Source organism: Lissotriton vulgaris, chromosome 10, assembly GCF_964263255.1.
Source record: "Lissotriton vulgaris chromosome 10, aLisVul1.2, whole genome shotgun sequence".
In the NCBI taxonomy this organism is placed as follows: Eukaryota; Metazoa; Chordata; class Amphibia; order Caudata; family Salamandridae; genus Lissotriton; species Lissotriton vulgaris.
This window is the reverse complement of record NC_141698.1, coordinates 504,054,609-504,073,266: the sequence shown is the minus strand read 5'-3', so window position 1 is coordinate 504,073,266 and position 18,658 is coordinate 504,054,609. Positions and strand designations below refer to the sequence as shown.

The window sequence follows — 18,658 nt, the reverse complement described above, 5'->3', positions numbered from 1 at the left end:
GGGAGCGCGTTTATCTTGGAAAAAATCCGGAGAAAACTATTGAAAGGAGGTTTGGCAGCCCCGGATCTACAGATTTACTCTTGGGCTTTTTTGTTAAGGAACTGCAGAATGCTTTTGGGAACCCCTGGGAGTTCAGACATTGGCATACTACTCTCAGCACTGTTAAGAATCTCCCACTTTCTTGTTGTAAAATGTTCTCATGTATGGTACCGAGGCGTTTATGCTCACTCTGATCCTATAAATAGATCAAAACGTCACTAATAGTTATGAAATAATCTCTGATTTGATTACATTATTATTTGTCATTAGGCGGCAAAAATATAAATTCTTGTTTCATTCTTTAATATTATGAATGGAATCTAACACATTGAGAGGAAAAACAAATCCCACTGCCCCTTGCAGTTCAGACCCTATCATATTTGACAAGTTTCTACTTTGCTCATGGGTGACATTTCCTTGTTTGCAGTGCTGGGGAGGCGGGAGGGGAGTCTATTTAAAAAAATCATGTGCGTGTTTTCATATATTTGGGTAGGTCATTTTTGTTAGCGTCACTCAGTGGTCTGTCTTTTGTTTTTATGGATGCCTGGCCTTCCTAGTTCCGTGTTTTTTTCTTTCCACGCTGCTATAATGGAGTAGTCCGTCGTTTGTCTCTACTGGTGTTAGTGTCTCTCGCACTGATGGCTGATGTTCCAGAAAACGCGCCTGTCGGTGGGTGACTTGTGTCATTTAAAGTGTTTTACTGCTGTCGCCGCCGTGCTGCTTTCCGATCCAGACCTAAACTACACTTTACCATCTCTTATTTTCACGTAGATTGTCCAGGCAGCAACAGCAGCGAAGCCGGTAAAGGATCAGCCTGTCAGGGATGTCCCAACCAATCCCTATGTGCTTCGGGGGAAGGGTCTGCGGCATCAGATCCAGGTATGAACGTATGATTAATCCTTAAGCAGATGAAATACCCATTTCACCTTGCGTGAACACACTGACTTCATACCATGACAGTTGCGAAACAAGCCCTGTTCAGCTAATGCACAGAGCTCCGTCAGAACACACACTCCATGTTATTTTAGTGGTGAGAACAAAGCCTTTCGCTTTTAATGTCTCAGTCCGGTATTTAAGTGGGATAAAAACGATGTGTGTGTGTCTCTCAAAGGGGCGTGGCCAATAAAATTAAGGACGGGGCTTAAAACACGTAAACTAAAAATCTGCGCTAAGCAGTGTGCCGCCCGATTTGTATTTTGCTGTTTCTGTCATTTTATACAGATGTGTGATGCAACAAGTAACATCATACCTACAAGAAGTCAGGACTTTTGGCTTTGTCAATGGTTGTTAGTTGCATAAGATAAATAAGCAGCCACTATGGCTTGTATTTAAGTTTGAAAAGGCTTCCACTTAAACCCTGGTAACACCCCGACAGTGTTGCTGCTCCTGAGTTTCAAAAAGGGAAGGGAAATCCAGAGAGAAAATTACTCTCTTTTAAAGGATTACCCTTCCCCCTACAATGCTCACCTGGCTTGATATCCTGCTGAGAAGTGAGCACGCACACATCGATGTGACTGCTGTCACTGCAGTCCGGAAAAAAACTGACAGGGCAGGGCACCAAACTGCCTGTGACAGGGCAGGGCACCAAACAGAGGCCGGTGCTCAGCACCAGTGAGACCCGGCCCACTTAAAGCCCTGGTCACAGTTATACCTGAATTTTTTTCATGCCGGATCCTGCAGACCCTCGTCATGGAGCTTGGCATGCCTCTCCTTTTTCACCCTACAGACTTCTACAGGAGCCCTGATCTATTTCCTCCGCAATTCCCCCCCCCCCCCCCCCCCGGGCCCCCCCATGTCCCTCTTTCCTGTCTTTTAATGACGGTTCTTACCAACAAAAGAGAGCCTATTTATGTGAATTCCTATGGAGACATTGTGTCTAAATTATGAAAAACACAGTGATTAAATCTAACAAGTGAGTGGTCAAAAAACTAACAGGACAAGGAAAAAAGAAAAAACTATTTTCAAAAAGAACCTTCACTCACCCTAGTGGTGACATGCTTCATCATAGGGCTCGTCACAGGAGGGACCAAATACCCCCCTGTGTGCTTCAACGCCTACGATTGCAGTGGAGCTGGTATGTCAACTGTGAAGTGTGAAAAAACAGTGAATAAGTGGTGACATTAAAAGATCACAACAGGACCCCAACAACTTTATTCAAAGGCCCAGTTGTTCACATTAAAATAGTGAGATCACTCTAGGGTTCTTTTAGAAAATAGTTTTTTCTTTTTTCCTTGTCCTGTTAGTTTTTTGACCACTCACTTGTTAGATTTAATCACTGTGTTTTTCATAATTTAGACACAATGTCTCCATAGGAATTCACATAAATAGGCTCTCTTTTGTTGGTAAGAATTGTGATTAAGGGGTAGGAGAGTAGCCCTGTTTACCCTTTCTCTCTAGTTGTATTTACATTTTAATTATGGTTGCTATATTTGATTGTTAGAATGCTCCTGTGTGAGCATTCCTTTTGGACAATTAGGGCATTGGTGTATGGATGCAGCCCTTAATTAAATGTACTCCAAGTCTTATTTTCTTAAATACATTGAGAGTTATTGTGTGTGTGTGTGTGTAGCGTCTTCCCCAGCCCTGGATCATGTGAATGAAGAACATCACATGGGATCTGGAGTTAAACACTTCTTTATTCTTCAGCATACTCTCATACACTGTGCATTATCTCATAATTAACTTTAACCACACCCTAACACCTCCCCGCATATGATGCACGTAGTTTCTGTTCAGCGTCCGCCCAGATACACAAGGGTCCCAGTGCGTATAACATCAATATGCTACATCTCCCCCTTTGTTAAATTAAAAGTGCCAGACATCACTAAAATCACATTTCCTCTATTCACCGAGACGCTCACACTTGCCTGCTAGATTGGGTGATCCGAGATGATCGTGGTCCACCCCGATAGGGCAATGGCGAAATAGATTCTGGCGCTTGATCCAGACCTGCTAGCTGGGTCGCTTCACGCATGGTTTCAGGACTCGACAAGTGCAGTATGTGATTAAAATGTGATGTTTCACAAGTGATGGAATTTCCAGGATGAGTGCTGTCACCATATTTCCCTTGCACGCCACAACCTGTCTCCTTTGTCAAAGACTTTCACCTGGGTATGACATCGTTGATTGGCATGCACTTTCTTTTTTCTTTTTTCACTTACTTGCTCCGGTGTCTTGAACCTTGTCACCATTCACTGATCGATCCGGAGTCCAGTGTGGTAATTTTGTTCTGATGGCTCTCCCAAAGAGCAAGGGGGCTGGATTCTCACCAGTTTTGGAGTAAGAGGTTGATCAATAAGCCCAGCGGACCTGGCAGAGTGCTTGGTTTAGATCGATCCCCTCCATGAATGCTCGTTGAGTGACCCTCTTGAGGGTGCCCATGAATCCTTCAACTAGACCATTGGCCTAGTGCCAGAGGGGTGTATTCTGTTGATGTTTGTCATTGAGTCGTACAAGAAATTCTTTGACCTCTTTTCTGTTATAGGGTGGGCTGATATCAGATTTGAGGATCTCAGGATGCCCCACTTAGCTAAAATATTATCAAGTTGTTCTATGGGGTTGTCAACGATAGGTCTTTCACCAAATTAAAATGTGAATACTCGTAAATGACTACCATGAGATGATGTCCTTTTCCTAAAGGTATTAAAAAAAGTCAACTGCAACCCTCTCACAAGAATGGGCTGGAATGTCAGACATTCTCACTGGGTGCTGCGTCACCTTGGGCCAATTCATAATATGGCATGCCTTCAGTTCCTTCTCAGCTCAATGTCTTAAGGCTCTCTAGGTGACCACGATACCACAGTATCCTTCATGGGCCAGCTCAATGACCCTCTGCCTTAGGCTTCTAGGTATGACAATTCCTGAGGCTTGCAGTATTACACCTTCTTTGGTGACTGCTAACTAATCCTGTACATTTTTTAACTTTTGGAACTCAACATCATCGGCAAGGGACCTGGTACTTCTCCTCCATGATTGCGCTGGATCTCTCAGTAGAGTTCAGTTAGGCCTCAGCTGTCTTGGATGTACTTTTGCAGTCTTAACCAACATCTCTTGATGCGAAGAGGTATCTTAGCTTTCGGGTTTCCAAAAATGTAAGCAATGCCTGGTGTTCTGTAATGATAGTGAATTGTTTTCCATAGAAGCAAACATGAAAATGTTTGCAGTCCCACCCCACAGCCAGGCCTAAGAGTAGGCATGTTCTGTTTCAGACGGGCTTCGACTGACATAGGCCACCATGTGTCTCCGAGCATTCGAGTGATCAGTGTGTTGAGCAAGAATTGCCCCTAACTCTACCAGGCTTGCATCATCTGTTAGTTCGGTATGTAAATGGGGGTCAAAGTAGGCCATTTCAGTTGCATTCTCACTCGCATGTTTAATGTCTTTGAAACTCTGGTCGCATTAGGGAGACCACTGAAACAGTACATTTCACTTTGTCAAGTCCCTCAATGGGTCACTCATTGTAGCAAAGTTGCAAATGTATCTTGAGCAATAGCTGGCCATGCCTAGAAAGGATTGCAGCATGGTAACATCTTTTAGGGCATGGGTACGGGGTGTGTGTGGGAGCAAGTGGATTATAGTGCATGCACCTTGTCTGCATCTGGAGTCATTCCTACATCAGAGAATATGTACCAAAAAAGCTTGAGTTTGGTTTTGTGAAACTCAGATTTTGCAGTGTTCAGTTTGACACTTGCATTAGCAAGTAGCCAGCACGCTTCCTTAATGGCTTTCTCGTGTTTTGTAATTGAAAGCACGAGTAACAGGCAGGATTACTCGGCAAATGATGTCCTGAAATATCTCTGCAGCCGAGGACACTCCAAAAGTCAGTCTCTTGTGTCTGAACAAACCAACATGAGTCGAAAAGGTAGTAAGGTATCTTCAGATTTCTTCCAGCTTGAGTTGATGGTTTCCTTTATTCAGGTCCAGACTGGAAAATACTTTTGCTTCGTTCAATTGGATGATCATTTCTGCAATGTATATACCAGAGTGTCTCTCCCTCTCAATGGCTTAGTTAGCTTGGTGAACTTGTCGCGTTCTAATCTAGAACCCCGATCAATACTGTGACCTTATGCCCCTATACGGCTATAATCCCTTTGTACCCCTATAATGGCATAAACGATCAAGAGTGATATTTCAGAAACTCGTCTCTGGCCTAACACGATCAGAGCCACATTTCAGAATCGCTTCCTCTGCAGCTCATTAGAGCAAATGACACAGCAGAAGCCACTATCTAAGATTCCTAGATTATACTCCGAGTTCTTCAACAAGATAAAACTCAGCAACCTGGGAAAACCCCGCTTGCTATGTTTTTTGATTAGTAATAGAACTCTAATGAGCACTGAGAGACGATCACTTCCTAGTGACATCTTTATTGACGTCTTATGTCCAAAAACCTACGTCAAACAAGGCACCTTTCAGGTATAAATATTACCAACGTTGCCTTAAGCAAACGCTGCCTCAACGACATCGATGATAGCGATGGTGTGGTGAACACAGGAGAAGAACAGCTGTCCCCTGCAGAGCCCAGCAGATGCAAGCTGCCCACGGACGCTGCCCCTCCTCCTCCTTGACGCGCTGAGAGAGACGCTGTCTTTTCTCTTGCCGAGAAAATCCAGCTCCGGCGTTTCCAGCCTACTCTTGCAAGTGACTGGGATATCGAGTCCTGGAAGGAGATACAAGACCTCCAACATTCTATTCCAGAGGTATGGTGTTGACTAAACCCTTAGAGAGAATTCTTGAAGCAAACCTTGGCAAAACCAACTTAACTAAAACTGCTACTTACTTACTCCCTCCCACGTATTAGGCTTAGGTCAGGTACACTGGGGTAGGCGTAGTTAGAAGCACCAGTTGAGTACGTTAGCTAAATGTATATATGAATGTATATATTTTATTCATTTTAACCATTGTATGGCTAAGAAACCATATCAATGCTTTTACAGTATTATTTCGCAATCCTCATTTTACTGTACGCACTTTTTATAATAACTAGTCTTGCAATTGTGGCAATTCATTTCTCTTGTATGAGAAGAAAGACTGTTCGATAAATAATACCTTTTTATTGAAAACGCCTGTCTCTCTATTCTCTGCATATTGGTGAAAGTAATCTGCACAAAACTGACTGAGTAAAATAACTGTCTATTGTTTCACACGACTCTAGAGATTGACTCTTATTCTAAGGAGCAAAGTTGTCATGTTTATGCGGTTGTTGGAAAACTGAATCCCTTCTTGTCTGTACCAGGGAAGCTGATCACTTCCTATTCAGTCAAGAAAGTTTCCAGTGACCTCTGAGCTAGTTGGTACAAACCCAATTAAGTTAAGCATAGTCAGTAGAGACCTGGAAGAACCGCACTTCTACGTCGATACTACTGTTTATGTTATTCGGTAGATATCATCAGCGCACACCGATCTTCTTCGCTGATGCACAATAGTAACTTCAAAGAGCCTTTATACGATGAGCTTGACGAGAGTTGATCTTGCATAGTTTCTACTTGTCATAGCTGATGGTTCTTTTTGGTTTTAGGGGCATGGCGAGAACGCTTCTGGAATGTTCTCGCATCCACTTTTTCTTACTGTCGTAATACACTTAATTTATCTTTAGCTCGGCACTCAGTTATTAAATGGTTTTCTTTCCCACAACCTTTGCATGCTTGTCCTATGGCTGGACATTTACCCTATGATAAAAAATGCAGATCAGAAACATAGCTTTGATTTCTTTGATATTTTGCTTGTGATTACTTTTCACAGCCAAGGCCGATTGATTTTGGGCTGTTCTTGCTTCCATTTCAGAAGCTTGTTGGTCTGCCCGTTCTTCTGCTCTCACAGCCACCAGCATTTTCTCCAAGCTATGTGTTTCTCTAAACATGCACCTTCTAAACGAATCTAAAAGGCAGCCATCAATGACTGAGGCTCATGGCTTCGTCAGAATCACAGAATTTGCAATGCTTAATGGTGTATCGAGTCTTTCAACAAACTTGTCAACTGTTTCACCACCCTGTTGTTGTGCCTGGTTGAACATACATTCGGCATTGAGTTAAACTTGGCCTCTAATGCTTCCTTTATCTTCTGGTATGATTTTGCATTAGTCAGTGAAATCTTCTTTAGCACTTCTTTCACTCCTTCCCCTGCAAGGTTTTTCAAGTATTTGATGATTTTTTTTCACCTTATTCTTCTAGTGCATCTATAAAGTCATTAAATGGTTTGATCCACGCATCCTACCTGGCACCAATGTTCTGCTTCTTAAAAGTGTTGAAAGGCGGTGCTAGCTTCAGGAACACATCTGCATTGTATTTCTCACTCTCTTTTTCTGACATTGAGAGCATGTACTGTTTGGATATCTTTTGCTGTACCCGACTGCCTCTGCAACTTCTGCAGACACAACCTTTGTGCTTGAGCTTGGCTTGGCTTGGCTCACCATGCCCGATTTTGAATTTGTAGAATGCTTCACTTGTCTTTGACGGTGAGTAAATTCTCAGTTTCTCGTACCTACCTGTTGCGTCCGGCAGCCTTCTGCTTCGTTTGAATAATCGCATTGTATTTGGGGCGTAGCGCAGTGTTTCCGCTGACCACTTCCCCTGAGGTTTTGGTGATCATTTGTTAATGTGCTCTTCTGCAGGGCCTTCACTGTCTTCTTTGGCAGAGTATGGGCTGAAGTAGGGCTTTGACTCCGCATGTACTGGTTGCAGACTGCTTTGCATCAAGTTGTGGTACACGTGGCATGCACAAGCAGTTTGCAGTACTGTTGCAAAGTAGTGGGGAGACCAGCCTTGTTTTCTTTGGGGCCCATATCCCCTACTTTTCGCCAGAAGTAGTGCCTTCCGCAGCCTGGTCCGTACAAATGAAATACTGAAACAACAAAAAGGGAACCACTGGTCTACAAACTTTGAGACAAAGGAATAGCTAAGAAATCGTGACATCTGGATCAATGCAAACACATACTCACTGAGTCGAAAAAAATCCCATCAGCCCACCACAGTGGCAGAGCATCGTCATCTGGGAATAGTTGTGCATTGTATGAATGGTGCAGCCCACACCTATCCAGGGGGAAAGCTGCACTTAATTCATAACCAGGGATCGATCCGGCCACAGTTATATTTCAATCAGTGGTGCTGATGATTTGCAGTGCAAAAAGGTCTAAAGAAATGTGCAAAGAAATTAAAATTGACTACTAAGACACAAATAACTTTAATAGGCGCTATCTTAGTGTCAAGATTAAAACCAAGTACTGATAGTTAGAAAAAATAACTATCTATGGCAATAGGGAAATAGGTCTACATGTTTCAGCCATACAGGTGTTATTAACCAGGCTTTCGTCAGGACCGATTGGTTATTACGCTACTGCAAATATTATAGAAAATGTGCAAAAGAAAAGATAAACAACTGAAAAATTGGTATGATACACCCTACCAGTACCTGTGACTCGAAGATGAATATTGAGTTTCACAGGAGGTACAATTTCTTTCCTACAAAGTAAATGTTAAGGTGATTAATACCGGTCCACGACACACAGCAGTCCTATCAATCATTGTCTCGTCTTTAATACTGTCAAAAAAAGGAGACAATATACTGCCCAATTAGTGGCAAAGTGAAATGATGCACTATAACAATTATTTAAAAAATATATATATATTTAAATGTACTCACCCAGCTTTATGTGGGAGTACTCCCCACCTCACCTGGCAACTGCTCAGTGGATGAGGCCCCACTCTGTATTGTGGGTAAACACAAAAATCACACAAGAGTAAATATCTCTGTGTGCCTGTCTCCCATCTTACATACAGATACACAACCTTGTTGCTTAAATAACCCAGATGACCTAGGTCTTACCAAGACCCCACACAAATGAAAAGATAAAAGAGGGGACAACGGTTTCTCAGAAAAATCCCACTTATCAGACTCACAAAGGGATAGTTCATGACGATCCTTAATTTTAATTGTTATTGTTGACAGACAGAACATTTAATTCCAGCAACAAACACCATGCTCAGGCATGCCAACAAACCAAAGAAACACACCAACCAAGCCACCAGGTCTAGAAAACTAGCTCCACAGGTCTAGAAAACCAGCTTAACACCCCCTGATGTCTCACCTGTCCGTCGGTACCCCAAGCTAATGCCGAGCCGAAGGGGAGGTAACCAGACGGGCAGGTGTGGTCTCATTAAATACACTTACTAATTGGTAGTGATAGGGGTTGCACCGTCACATGTTCATCCCGTCAAAGAGGCCGGGCCGGTAATCTTTACCAAACGTGGGTCGCGTCCTAGAAAGAACACTAAAGAATAACACTACTTCCTGGTTCTACCTGCGCATGCGCGCGGGGACTGATAGAACTACAGAATCGCTGGGAGTTGTAGTCTGTCTAACACAATTGGACATAAAATGCCCACCGATCGATCAAGGTGTCACTGAGCTCCCAGGCGTAACCAAAAATGCAAATAATGCAAAAAGGTTGTTATCAAAATGGATCTGAGTTATTATAAATCCATCGAATAGCCATGTAGGTTATTGTAAGTAAAGGAACGCCTTGCGAGACGTAAGGCCCTACATGAAAACCTGCCCGTAGGGCAGTTTCTACAGATACGTAGAAACTGTTCAGACAAACAACACTTTGAAAGACATGCCAAGGCATTATCGGAGCAACTTCAGAACCGTGTTTGCAATTGCTGCCCTAAGTGCACAATAAAGAGCGGGGCCTCATCCACTGAGCAGTTGCCAGGTGAGGTGGGGAGTACTCCCACATAAAGCTGGGTGAGTACATATAAATGTATTAATGTTTTTGAATAATTGTTATAGTGCATCATTTCACTTTGCTACTTATTGGGCAGTATATTGTCTCCTTTTTTTGACAGTATTAACCGGTTCCATGCTGGTGACGTCACGGCACACCTGCGCGGCAGCAATTTCACGCCTGCGCGGCGCGTTGTATTGAGCGGGCGGGGCCGTGACGGAACCGTTCCGTCACAAGAACAGCGCGCCCGAGGCTCGTGACGGAGCGGTTCCGTCACGAGCATGGGAGCGCTGCGCGGCCCCTCCTCCCCCCTAGCGCTGCGGCGGAATACCGCTGCAGCAAAGGAGTTAAAGATGAGACAATGATTGATAGGATTGCTGTGTGCCGTGGATCGGTATTAATCACCCTAACATTTACTTTGTAGGAAAGAAATTGTACCTCCTGTGAAAATCTATATTCATCTTAGTTTTCGCCTCACTCCTTAGGGGTTGCCTGCCCCCATGTTGACCGCCCCCTAGCGCCTTACAGTCATATAGGAGGTCATCTAGGCTGAAACGGACCCCCTCTATCACCTGCTCCGGCTAGAAGATATTGCAACGACCCAAAGGGTTCCTAACTCACCGCCAAGCTCGACGTCTCCTCAAGCTCCAGCCCTCTTTTCGGCAGGTAGGCCGCCTGACTTTAAAGAGTTGACATGTTTAGACTCCAAGTGTTCGTCCAAGGAGCCTGAAGCTCGTCGCTATCCCCCTCTAACACACGATCGTCCTCCCCCACCCCTCACGCGAATAAATCGACCCCACCCCTCGCGACCAGTGAGATTGGCGCAACCGAGGCTCGCCCAATAGGTCACTCAGCCCCAGCTCTCACCCTCACATAGGGGCTACCCGATCTCTATTTGATGGACATCTGAGCTAACCAAGTGAGCCGAGGGCCTCTGCATTCTTGGACTCAGGGCCCCGCCCTCAGAGAGGGCCCCTGACCGCTCCTCCTACTCCCCTCCGCCTCCTAGGCATTCTGCCTCCCTCCAACCCATCCCACCTCCAGACCACCCCTTCTGAGCGTCCCCTGTGCGTAACACTCCTTCACCTACCTCAGCGAACAGCCCAACCCCCTCACCGGCTTGATACCCCTTTACCTTCCGCGCCGAACAGCCCAGCCCCCCGCCGTATTACCCCCCCTCCCTGCCCCCGTGGACCCACGCCTCCCCTAGTCCAAAGAGGATGCCCCCGGCCGTGCAAATGGACATGCATCCCTGCCCCTCACTCAACCACCTGTCACCACTAGGACAGAACACCTTTGCTATAACATTCCCACACAGTCTCTCCTTCAAAGCAAAAAAACGCTCTAAACTCTTTGGCGCGGCCGCGATTCTGCGCCTGTGCGGCGTTTTTCGGAGTGGGCGGGTTCATGACGGCCCCCAGCCGTCATCAGCACACGCCCACCGCGTTGCTTGACGGCCGGGGGACGTCATCAGCATAGAAGGGGTTAAACAGGATTTAATCAGGCAACAGCCCGAAACACTAGTTGTTGACACTTACCACTGCTCATCTAGAGGACAGAGGAAAATAGACTTCATTTTCCACACCTACAGGCCTGACCTTTTGGCCACCATCTTTAACTCACTCCTTCCCGTCTCCAAAACCACCTTCACAGAACACAACCGTAAACTAACAATCTCCCCCTTGAACCAACAGTCTCTGACTGGAGACATCTCCATCACCATTTTCGTGAATGGCACCATACTAATTCAGGCGAAAGCTGAGAACCTAGAGTTCTTCGACTCTCTCTTCCCCACACTAAAGATGGCAACATCTCACTACCCACACCTGCTGATCCCCTCCCCCCTAATGGCTCCTTACAAACTCCTAGTCTTCAGAGACACTTTCGCCACCACAGCGACCCCACCCCCTTGTGCTTAGTCACTCCGCCAGTCATACGTCACCCTCAGCCCTAGCTCCCCTATCTCCCAACCCCCGTCCTCCACCAATCTCACCCATCCTCCCAGAACCAAGCCCGCCTCTCATCCCCAATTGACCCTCAATCCCCCATCCCCCAGCTCACGAAGCACTCCTAGTTCTCAATCTCCCGCCCTGAGAGATCCCAGATCCCCAAACTACTCGGATTCACAGCCCCCCTCCCGCTAACCCCTACTCCACTAGTTCACATCGTCCCCCTCAGTGATGAAAACTACCACCTAGAACGGGACCTCAACCCCCCTCCCTCATTGGCCCTCCCACAGTTGAACTCTAAACCTGAACCAGCCCCCCCCCCCCCCCCGGTTAACCCCTCCAGTAGTGACTCGTCCCAAAGCCCCTCACACGCAGGGCTCAGCTCCACCCACCCTCCCCTCACTTAAGCTGACACAATGCCTTGACCTTTTAGAAGCTTAGATCGCTACCCTGATTCATGGCCTGAAGGAAAACTTATCCTCCCTAGGGAAACTCCAGCTGCCCTCCCCTCACTCCGCAACACCCCACATCCCTCCGCCTCTCATTAGGAATGACCCACCGCCCCCTAATCGGTCCCTTCCCCCCCAGGTTCCCGGCCTTCACTCAATAAACCCAGGACGGAGTCGCGAGCAGACAGACCCAGGTAATCTATTCCCACGCTCCCCCCCCAGGAACTGATCGCACTCGTCTCTTCATACGATCTCCCCTCTAGCCAGCTAGCGCAAGCTCCACCCCTTACCTCTACTCCCTCCTCTATCCAAGTCATTACTGGAGTGGGCAGGGAACCGCCCTCCCGAAAAGCCACTAGACCCCCAACAAATCTATCCTCCATACCCAGAGCCAAGCCTGACCATCTGAAAGCAAAAGAAGACCCTCCCATTAACTGTATGCATATCAACAGCCGGTCCGCTGTCAAACATGTAACGAAAATAGCTGAAGCCATCCTCTCACATGATCTGGATGTAGCTTTCATCACGGAAACGTGGCTAAACACCTTGTCCCACCCCATTCTGGACATGCTGGTGCCTCCCGGTTTCTCAATTATCCACAAAGACCGGCCCGAACACAAAGGTGGCGGCATAGCAATTATTCACAAAAGTGACCTCTCCATCTCAGAAACTCCAGACGGCCTGTATAACTCCTTGGAATGCCTATTGGTCAACTTCAAATCGCCCTCCCATAGTTCACTTCAGTGCCATCTCCTATACTATCCACCAGGCAACTCCAACAATTTGGAGCTCAGCTGTCGGATCTGATCACCCAATCTGCACTCAACAGCGACTACAGAATTCTGGGCGACCTCAACCTAAGATAGAACAAAACAAAAAACCCGCTCATTCAATCTCTCAACATCCTCCTGTAAGACAACAATATGATCCAACACTGTTCAGAGGAAACGCACCATAGAGGAGCGATCCTGAATGCAATCATTGCGGACAAAAAAGCAATCACGATTGACTACATCATCCCGGTGGACTGGTCTGACCATCACATCATTGTTTTTCACATCAACCATCCGGCCCTATCCCTCCCACCCACTCAAGCCTCTCCTAAATGGGTCAGGAATACTTCCAGAGTCCCCCAAGACAAGCTGGCAGAAGGACTTAGCTCACTCCTCCCCAACACGACGGAGCTCCTCTCAACCACTGAACTCACCTCGCTCTACCATTCCAACTTGGAGCTCACCCTGGATCAGCTGGCACCTCTGAAACTTAAAAAACCCCAGAAGCATCCCCTCTAGGTCTTGGTTCTCCACAGACATTAATGAGGAAAGAAGACACCTCAGATCCCTGGAAAGATCCTGGAGGAACAACTCCACCCTCCTCCACTGGGATCAACTCAAGGCAGCACGCAAAAACTACTATAACCATATCAAGAGCAAAAAGTCATCCTTTTTTTGTTCTGCTTTTGATAACACTAAAAACAGCCCCAAAGAACTCTTCAACATCATCAGGAGTCAAACCTCCAATCCAGTGACAGCCAACATAGTGGCATCCAAAACCCACTGTGACAACTTTGCAAGCTTTTTCAATGAAAAAAATGCCAAAATTGATCGATCATTGAGCTGTAAGCCCTCCTCCGCACACAGAGTCCCTGACTCCAGCAACCAACCACAACTCTCCTGTAACCTCGTCTATCCGCTGGTCATCCTTCCAGCCCGTCCAGGATGCGGTGATAAGCAATCTAATCGCCTCCGCTAAACCCTCGTCACACTCCCTCGATCAGGTACCCTCGAGACTGACCAAAGACCTGAAGCTTACTCTAGCCCCAATCTGGGGCAAGATCATTAATAGCTCTTTGAGCGAGAGATCCATTCCAGATTGCCTCAAAATAGGTCAAGTCACGCCGCTCCTAAAAAAAAACCTGGCCTTGACCCCAAGGACATGAACAACTTCAGACCGGTATCGAACCTCCCTCTCTTATCCAAAATTCTTGAAAGATGTGTGCTGTCACAGTTAACCCAACACTTAGAGAACATGAATCTACTTGACCCACACCAATCGGGGTTCAGAAAGGGCTGCAGCACTGAAACCGCAACCCTAAATGTCCTAGATGATCTACACATGCCACTCGACTCTAACCAATGTAGCCTTCTCATCTTCTTAGACCTCTCGGCTGCATTTGACACAGTTGGTCATACCCTGCTACTTATTGTCCTCCAGGAGAGAGCGGGCATTGAAAAGACAGTTCTAAAATGGTTCTCCCCCCTCTCAACAACCGCACCTAAAGAATAAAAATCAACCCCTTTGAATCGGACCCCCTCCCCATTAGTAGAGGAGTTCCACAAGGGTCCGTACTCTCCCCGCAACTTTTCAACATGTACTCAATGAAGAGAAAACAGAAGTGCTCCTCATCTCGAATAGAGATGAAAACCCCCAAATAGTAGAATGGCTCAAAGCCTTAAACGCCCTCAATGATACTCTTGCGCCAACGGACTCTGTAAAATCCCTAGGGATTACTCTCGACCCCAAACTGGACATGAAAAAACACATCTCAAAAACCGCCAAAAGTGCGTTCCTTAACTTGAAACTTCTCTACAAAATCAAACCCTTCCTCCCCCGAAAGATCTGAAACAGGCCACTCAGGCACTGGTGCTCTCCAGAATTGACTATGGCATCGCAGCTCTGACTGGAACAGCCAAATCTCACCTGGGACCTCTTACCACTACCCTCAGCGCCGCTGCGAGAATGGTCACAGGAGCTAAGACATTTGAGCACCTCTCACCGGCACTCAAGGAACTGAAGTGGCTCCCTATAGACCAACGAGCCAGCATCCGTACAGCTTGCCTCACACACAAAGCACTACACACAGACAAACCAGAATATCTGGCCGCCAAACTCAAGAGTCGGTCAGTCTAGGAACCTCAGAAGTTTCAACACGCTCCTACTCATCCCTCTGAAATCACAGAAACACAAAACCTCAAATAAATCCTTTGCGGAAAAAGCTCTCAAGATCTGGAACTCCATCCCTCCCCCATATCAGAATGACCGCCTCCTTCCCGAAATTCAAGATTCTACTCAAAGCCCTCTTCATCGAGCGCGTTGGATCGTAATGAGAAACCCACATTTGACTGTGAAAGGCCGCTATCTGTCTGTTCCCAGAGCCGGATGATTCGCCCTTGATCTCCGTCCCATATTGCGCTCAAGTTGATGTTGTGCAGACTTTTACTTCCCGCTTGTGCTCCTTGTTCTTGTTTATCGTCCACATTTTCTGTATTTGCGGTGAAGCGCTCTGATACCCTCGGGTCCAGCTAGCGCTATACAAAACTTCAATAAATCAAAAAAAAAATCACAGACACTGGTAGTGTGTATCGTACCAATTTTCAGTTGTTTATCTTTTCTTTTGCACATTTTCTATAATATTTGCAGTAGTGTAATAACCAATCAGTCCTGACAAAAGCCTGGTTAATGACACATGTATGGCTGAAACATGTAGACCTATTTCCCTATTGCCATAGATAGTTATTTTTTCAAACTATCAGTAATTGGTTTAAATCTTGACACTAAGATAGCACCTATTAAAGTTATTTGTGTCTTAGTAGTCAATTTTAATTTCTTTGCACATTTCTTTACACCTTTTTGCACTGCAAATCAGCAGCACCACTGATTGAAATATAACTGTGGCCGGATTGGTCACTGGTTATGAATTAAGTGCAGCTTTCCCCCTGGATAGGTGTGGGCTGCACCATTCATACAATGCACAACTATTCCCAGATGACGATGCTCTGCCACTGTGGTAGGCTGATGGGATTTATTTCGAATCAGTGAGTATGTGTTTGCATTGATCCAGATGTCACAATTTCTTAGCTATTCCTTTGTCTCAACGTTTGTAGACCGGTGGTTCCCTTTTTGTTGTTTCAATTGTTGTTTGGGAATAGGATACTGCCTGGTCTTTACATACTGTTTCCCTAGGACCCTCTTCTGTTAAAGCTTTGTATGCGTACAAATGAAATACTCCACATGGGAGCTACAGTCACACACTTCTTTGTTCTTCAGCATACACTAACTCAGTGTGCATTTTCTTATACTCGATATTAACCACACCCTAACACCTCCCCGCATATGACATAGTTCCTGTTCAGAGTCTGCCTAAAAGCATTAGGGTCTCAGAATGTATAACATCAATATGCTGCAGTGTGATGTAAGTAGATCCTTTATTTCCCTCTGTCCTGTATTTTCTTTTCTCTAATGCATGCTTTTGGTAATAACAGTGTAAAACTGTTTTACTTTATCGCCCCTATTAGGGGATTTAGGAGTGGCATATACAGGGCTGGTCCCTAAGAAATGCTAGGGGAAGCATGAAACATGTCGTCCGCTCACTGAACCAATCCTCATTATAGGTTGATTACCAGTGACACATACCCCATTATTAATATACCTGGCTAAGATGCATAATAAATCTGTTGAGGCCCACTAGCACGGTATCTTTAAACTCACATACAACCACTCCACCTCTTGTCTGCACAACACATAGTCTTTCACATTAAAAGTGCTACTGCGTAGTTCGTGAGTTGCAGCACGCCCCTTTTCGTAGAGAACTGGGAGGACCCCAATGATGAAGCATGTCACCGTGGGGTAACCCCGGTGAGTGAGGGGACACTAGAAAGAAATTTCTCTTTCTGGAGAGGTTTCATTGTCCATTGATGTCAGTTGCCATTATATGAGCTAGGTCTTGGAACCCAGTAACTGGGTTCCTTCTTTTTTGTCACTAGTTTGGAGGGCGACCTAGTCTCCCAATCCTCCTTCTCCCCCTGGTTTGTACCTGTCCTCATCCTACTACAGCTGAGGACTTTGCTCACAAGCTTTGAAGCACCAGATTCCAACAATTCTATGCGCAGCGACCCCTCCTGGTCCTATCAGTGGTTCCCTCCTCCTCACCTTTTCAGTGCCTGGTAATTCTTCTAATCTTTTAGTGACCAGGGTCTTCATCCTTCTAGTACTGTCAGTCCTTTATCATCTTATGAGTGTTGTGGTTGCCAGCACTTGCACCACGGATCATCATGCTGCTTTACTATAGGAAGTCATTTGTAGGCACTGCTTTTTCAGTAGAAGCTGCTAAGCTCTGAAACTTAGCTATAACTGTTTCCAAGATAAAGTCTACTTCATATAATCCTCAACAGTAATGGCTCCTTGAAGTATAAACGTCCAGCCCACTGATATGAAACAGCCTGACCAACACACTCTAATCATGTTTGCAAAGACACTAACAACTTTCTAGGCCCAAGGAAGCTTCAAGGGGATGACCTGTAACTAGCCTGTGTATTATAGAATATTGTAAATGCATACATTCCTTCCTGGGCCTAGAATATTGTAAATGCAAACATTCCTTCCTGGGCCTCATTAATACTATAGCACTCAGCAACCGAATGTTGTTCAAGCAGGCTGCTTAATAATTTCCTTATACTTGCACTTACACTCTCATAAGACCGGACATGTACAGGTCATGCCTGTCACTTAGTACTATATTAGCCCACAGCAAGAAACCACCTTTCGTAGTTTATACAGGCATGGAATAACTGATGAGATGTTCAACATACCGCTGACCCCAAGAGGAATCCAATGTATTCCAAAACTTTAAATCCCAGTTACCTACATACTACAACTACTTCTTGACATCTCCCAATAATATTCATATAAAGGATGACTGTAACAAAGTCTATCCCCGCAGATCTCCTTGATCAACTCTCCCTGCACTCAGTGCCTGCTCAGGACCATAAACATATAAAAAATCTCAGAATGTATGACGCTGTGCAGTAACCAGCTTAGGCGACTGAAATCATAAGAAATACCAAAGGGTCCTGCAGAGCCAATCTAAGCTTAAAGCTAATAACATTCTATGAGTGCACAAAACACTCTTCTCAACCTCTTGGTGCTTTTAGGATGCACTATTCTTCCTGCTGGCAATGGCCAGATATCAGTGCTTGCATTGTGTCGGTTTCCTCCTTTACTTGTCTACCAACGTAAACCTTCCCATCATCACATTAGTGCAGAAAGTCCCTCTCCTCTTTCTGTCAACATATATTTTGCTTGATCACCCTGTCTAATGTTCATTACATATTTAGTTTCCCTTATTTCCTAGGTCCTTCTAAGTAACCATAAGAAAGAAAAATAATTAATACTTAAATAAAAGAGATTTTAATTTATAATGGCAATAGCTTAAACTTTTGTAAATAACTTTTGTGAAGATTATGTTCAGTGTATTTTATTGTGACGAAAATCCAAGAACAGTAGTGAAATATTAACATCTTTTTGGTGACATTTGTAATAAAGTTTGAAACATTGAGAGAACATATTTGAACCAGTTGTTGTTGAATGGTTGCACAGATTGATGCTGGGGTGGAAATGTACTATAAAAACACGCTCAGAGCATGCCATAATATAACACACTTTGTGATGTGCTGTAGTGTAGGTGTGCTGCGTGTCTGCTTGCGATTGCATGTGTGTGTTGC

The 18,658-nt window shown here is 45.2% G+C and overlaps 1 protein-coding gene across 2 annotated transcripts in view; it reads left to right on the top strand.

Annotated features, from left to right (window-relative positions):
- The first annotated feature begins 625 nt into the window (after positions 1–625).
- The window catches only part of NUBP1 (NUBP iron-sulfur cluster assembly factor 1, cytosolic), a 269,261-nt gene continuing 251,228 nt past the window's right edge, over positions 626–18,658 (top strand). Inside the window, exons 1-2 of one of the 2 annotated variants that reach the window (XM_086941360.1) lie at positions 626–708; positions 811–918. In XM_086941360.1, coding sequence (XP_086797486.1) covers positions 685–708; positions 811–918 — 132 coding nt within the window. In that variant the 5' untranslated portion in view covers positions 626–684. The remainder of the gene's footprint in view (positions 709–810; positions 919–18,658) is intronic. The other variant, XM_086941359.1, reaches the window with a different exon arrangement.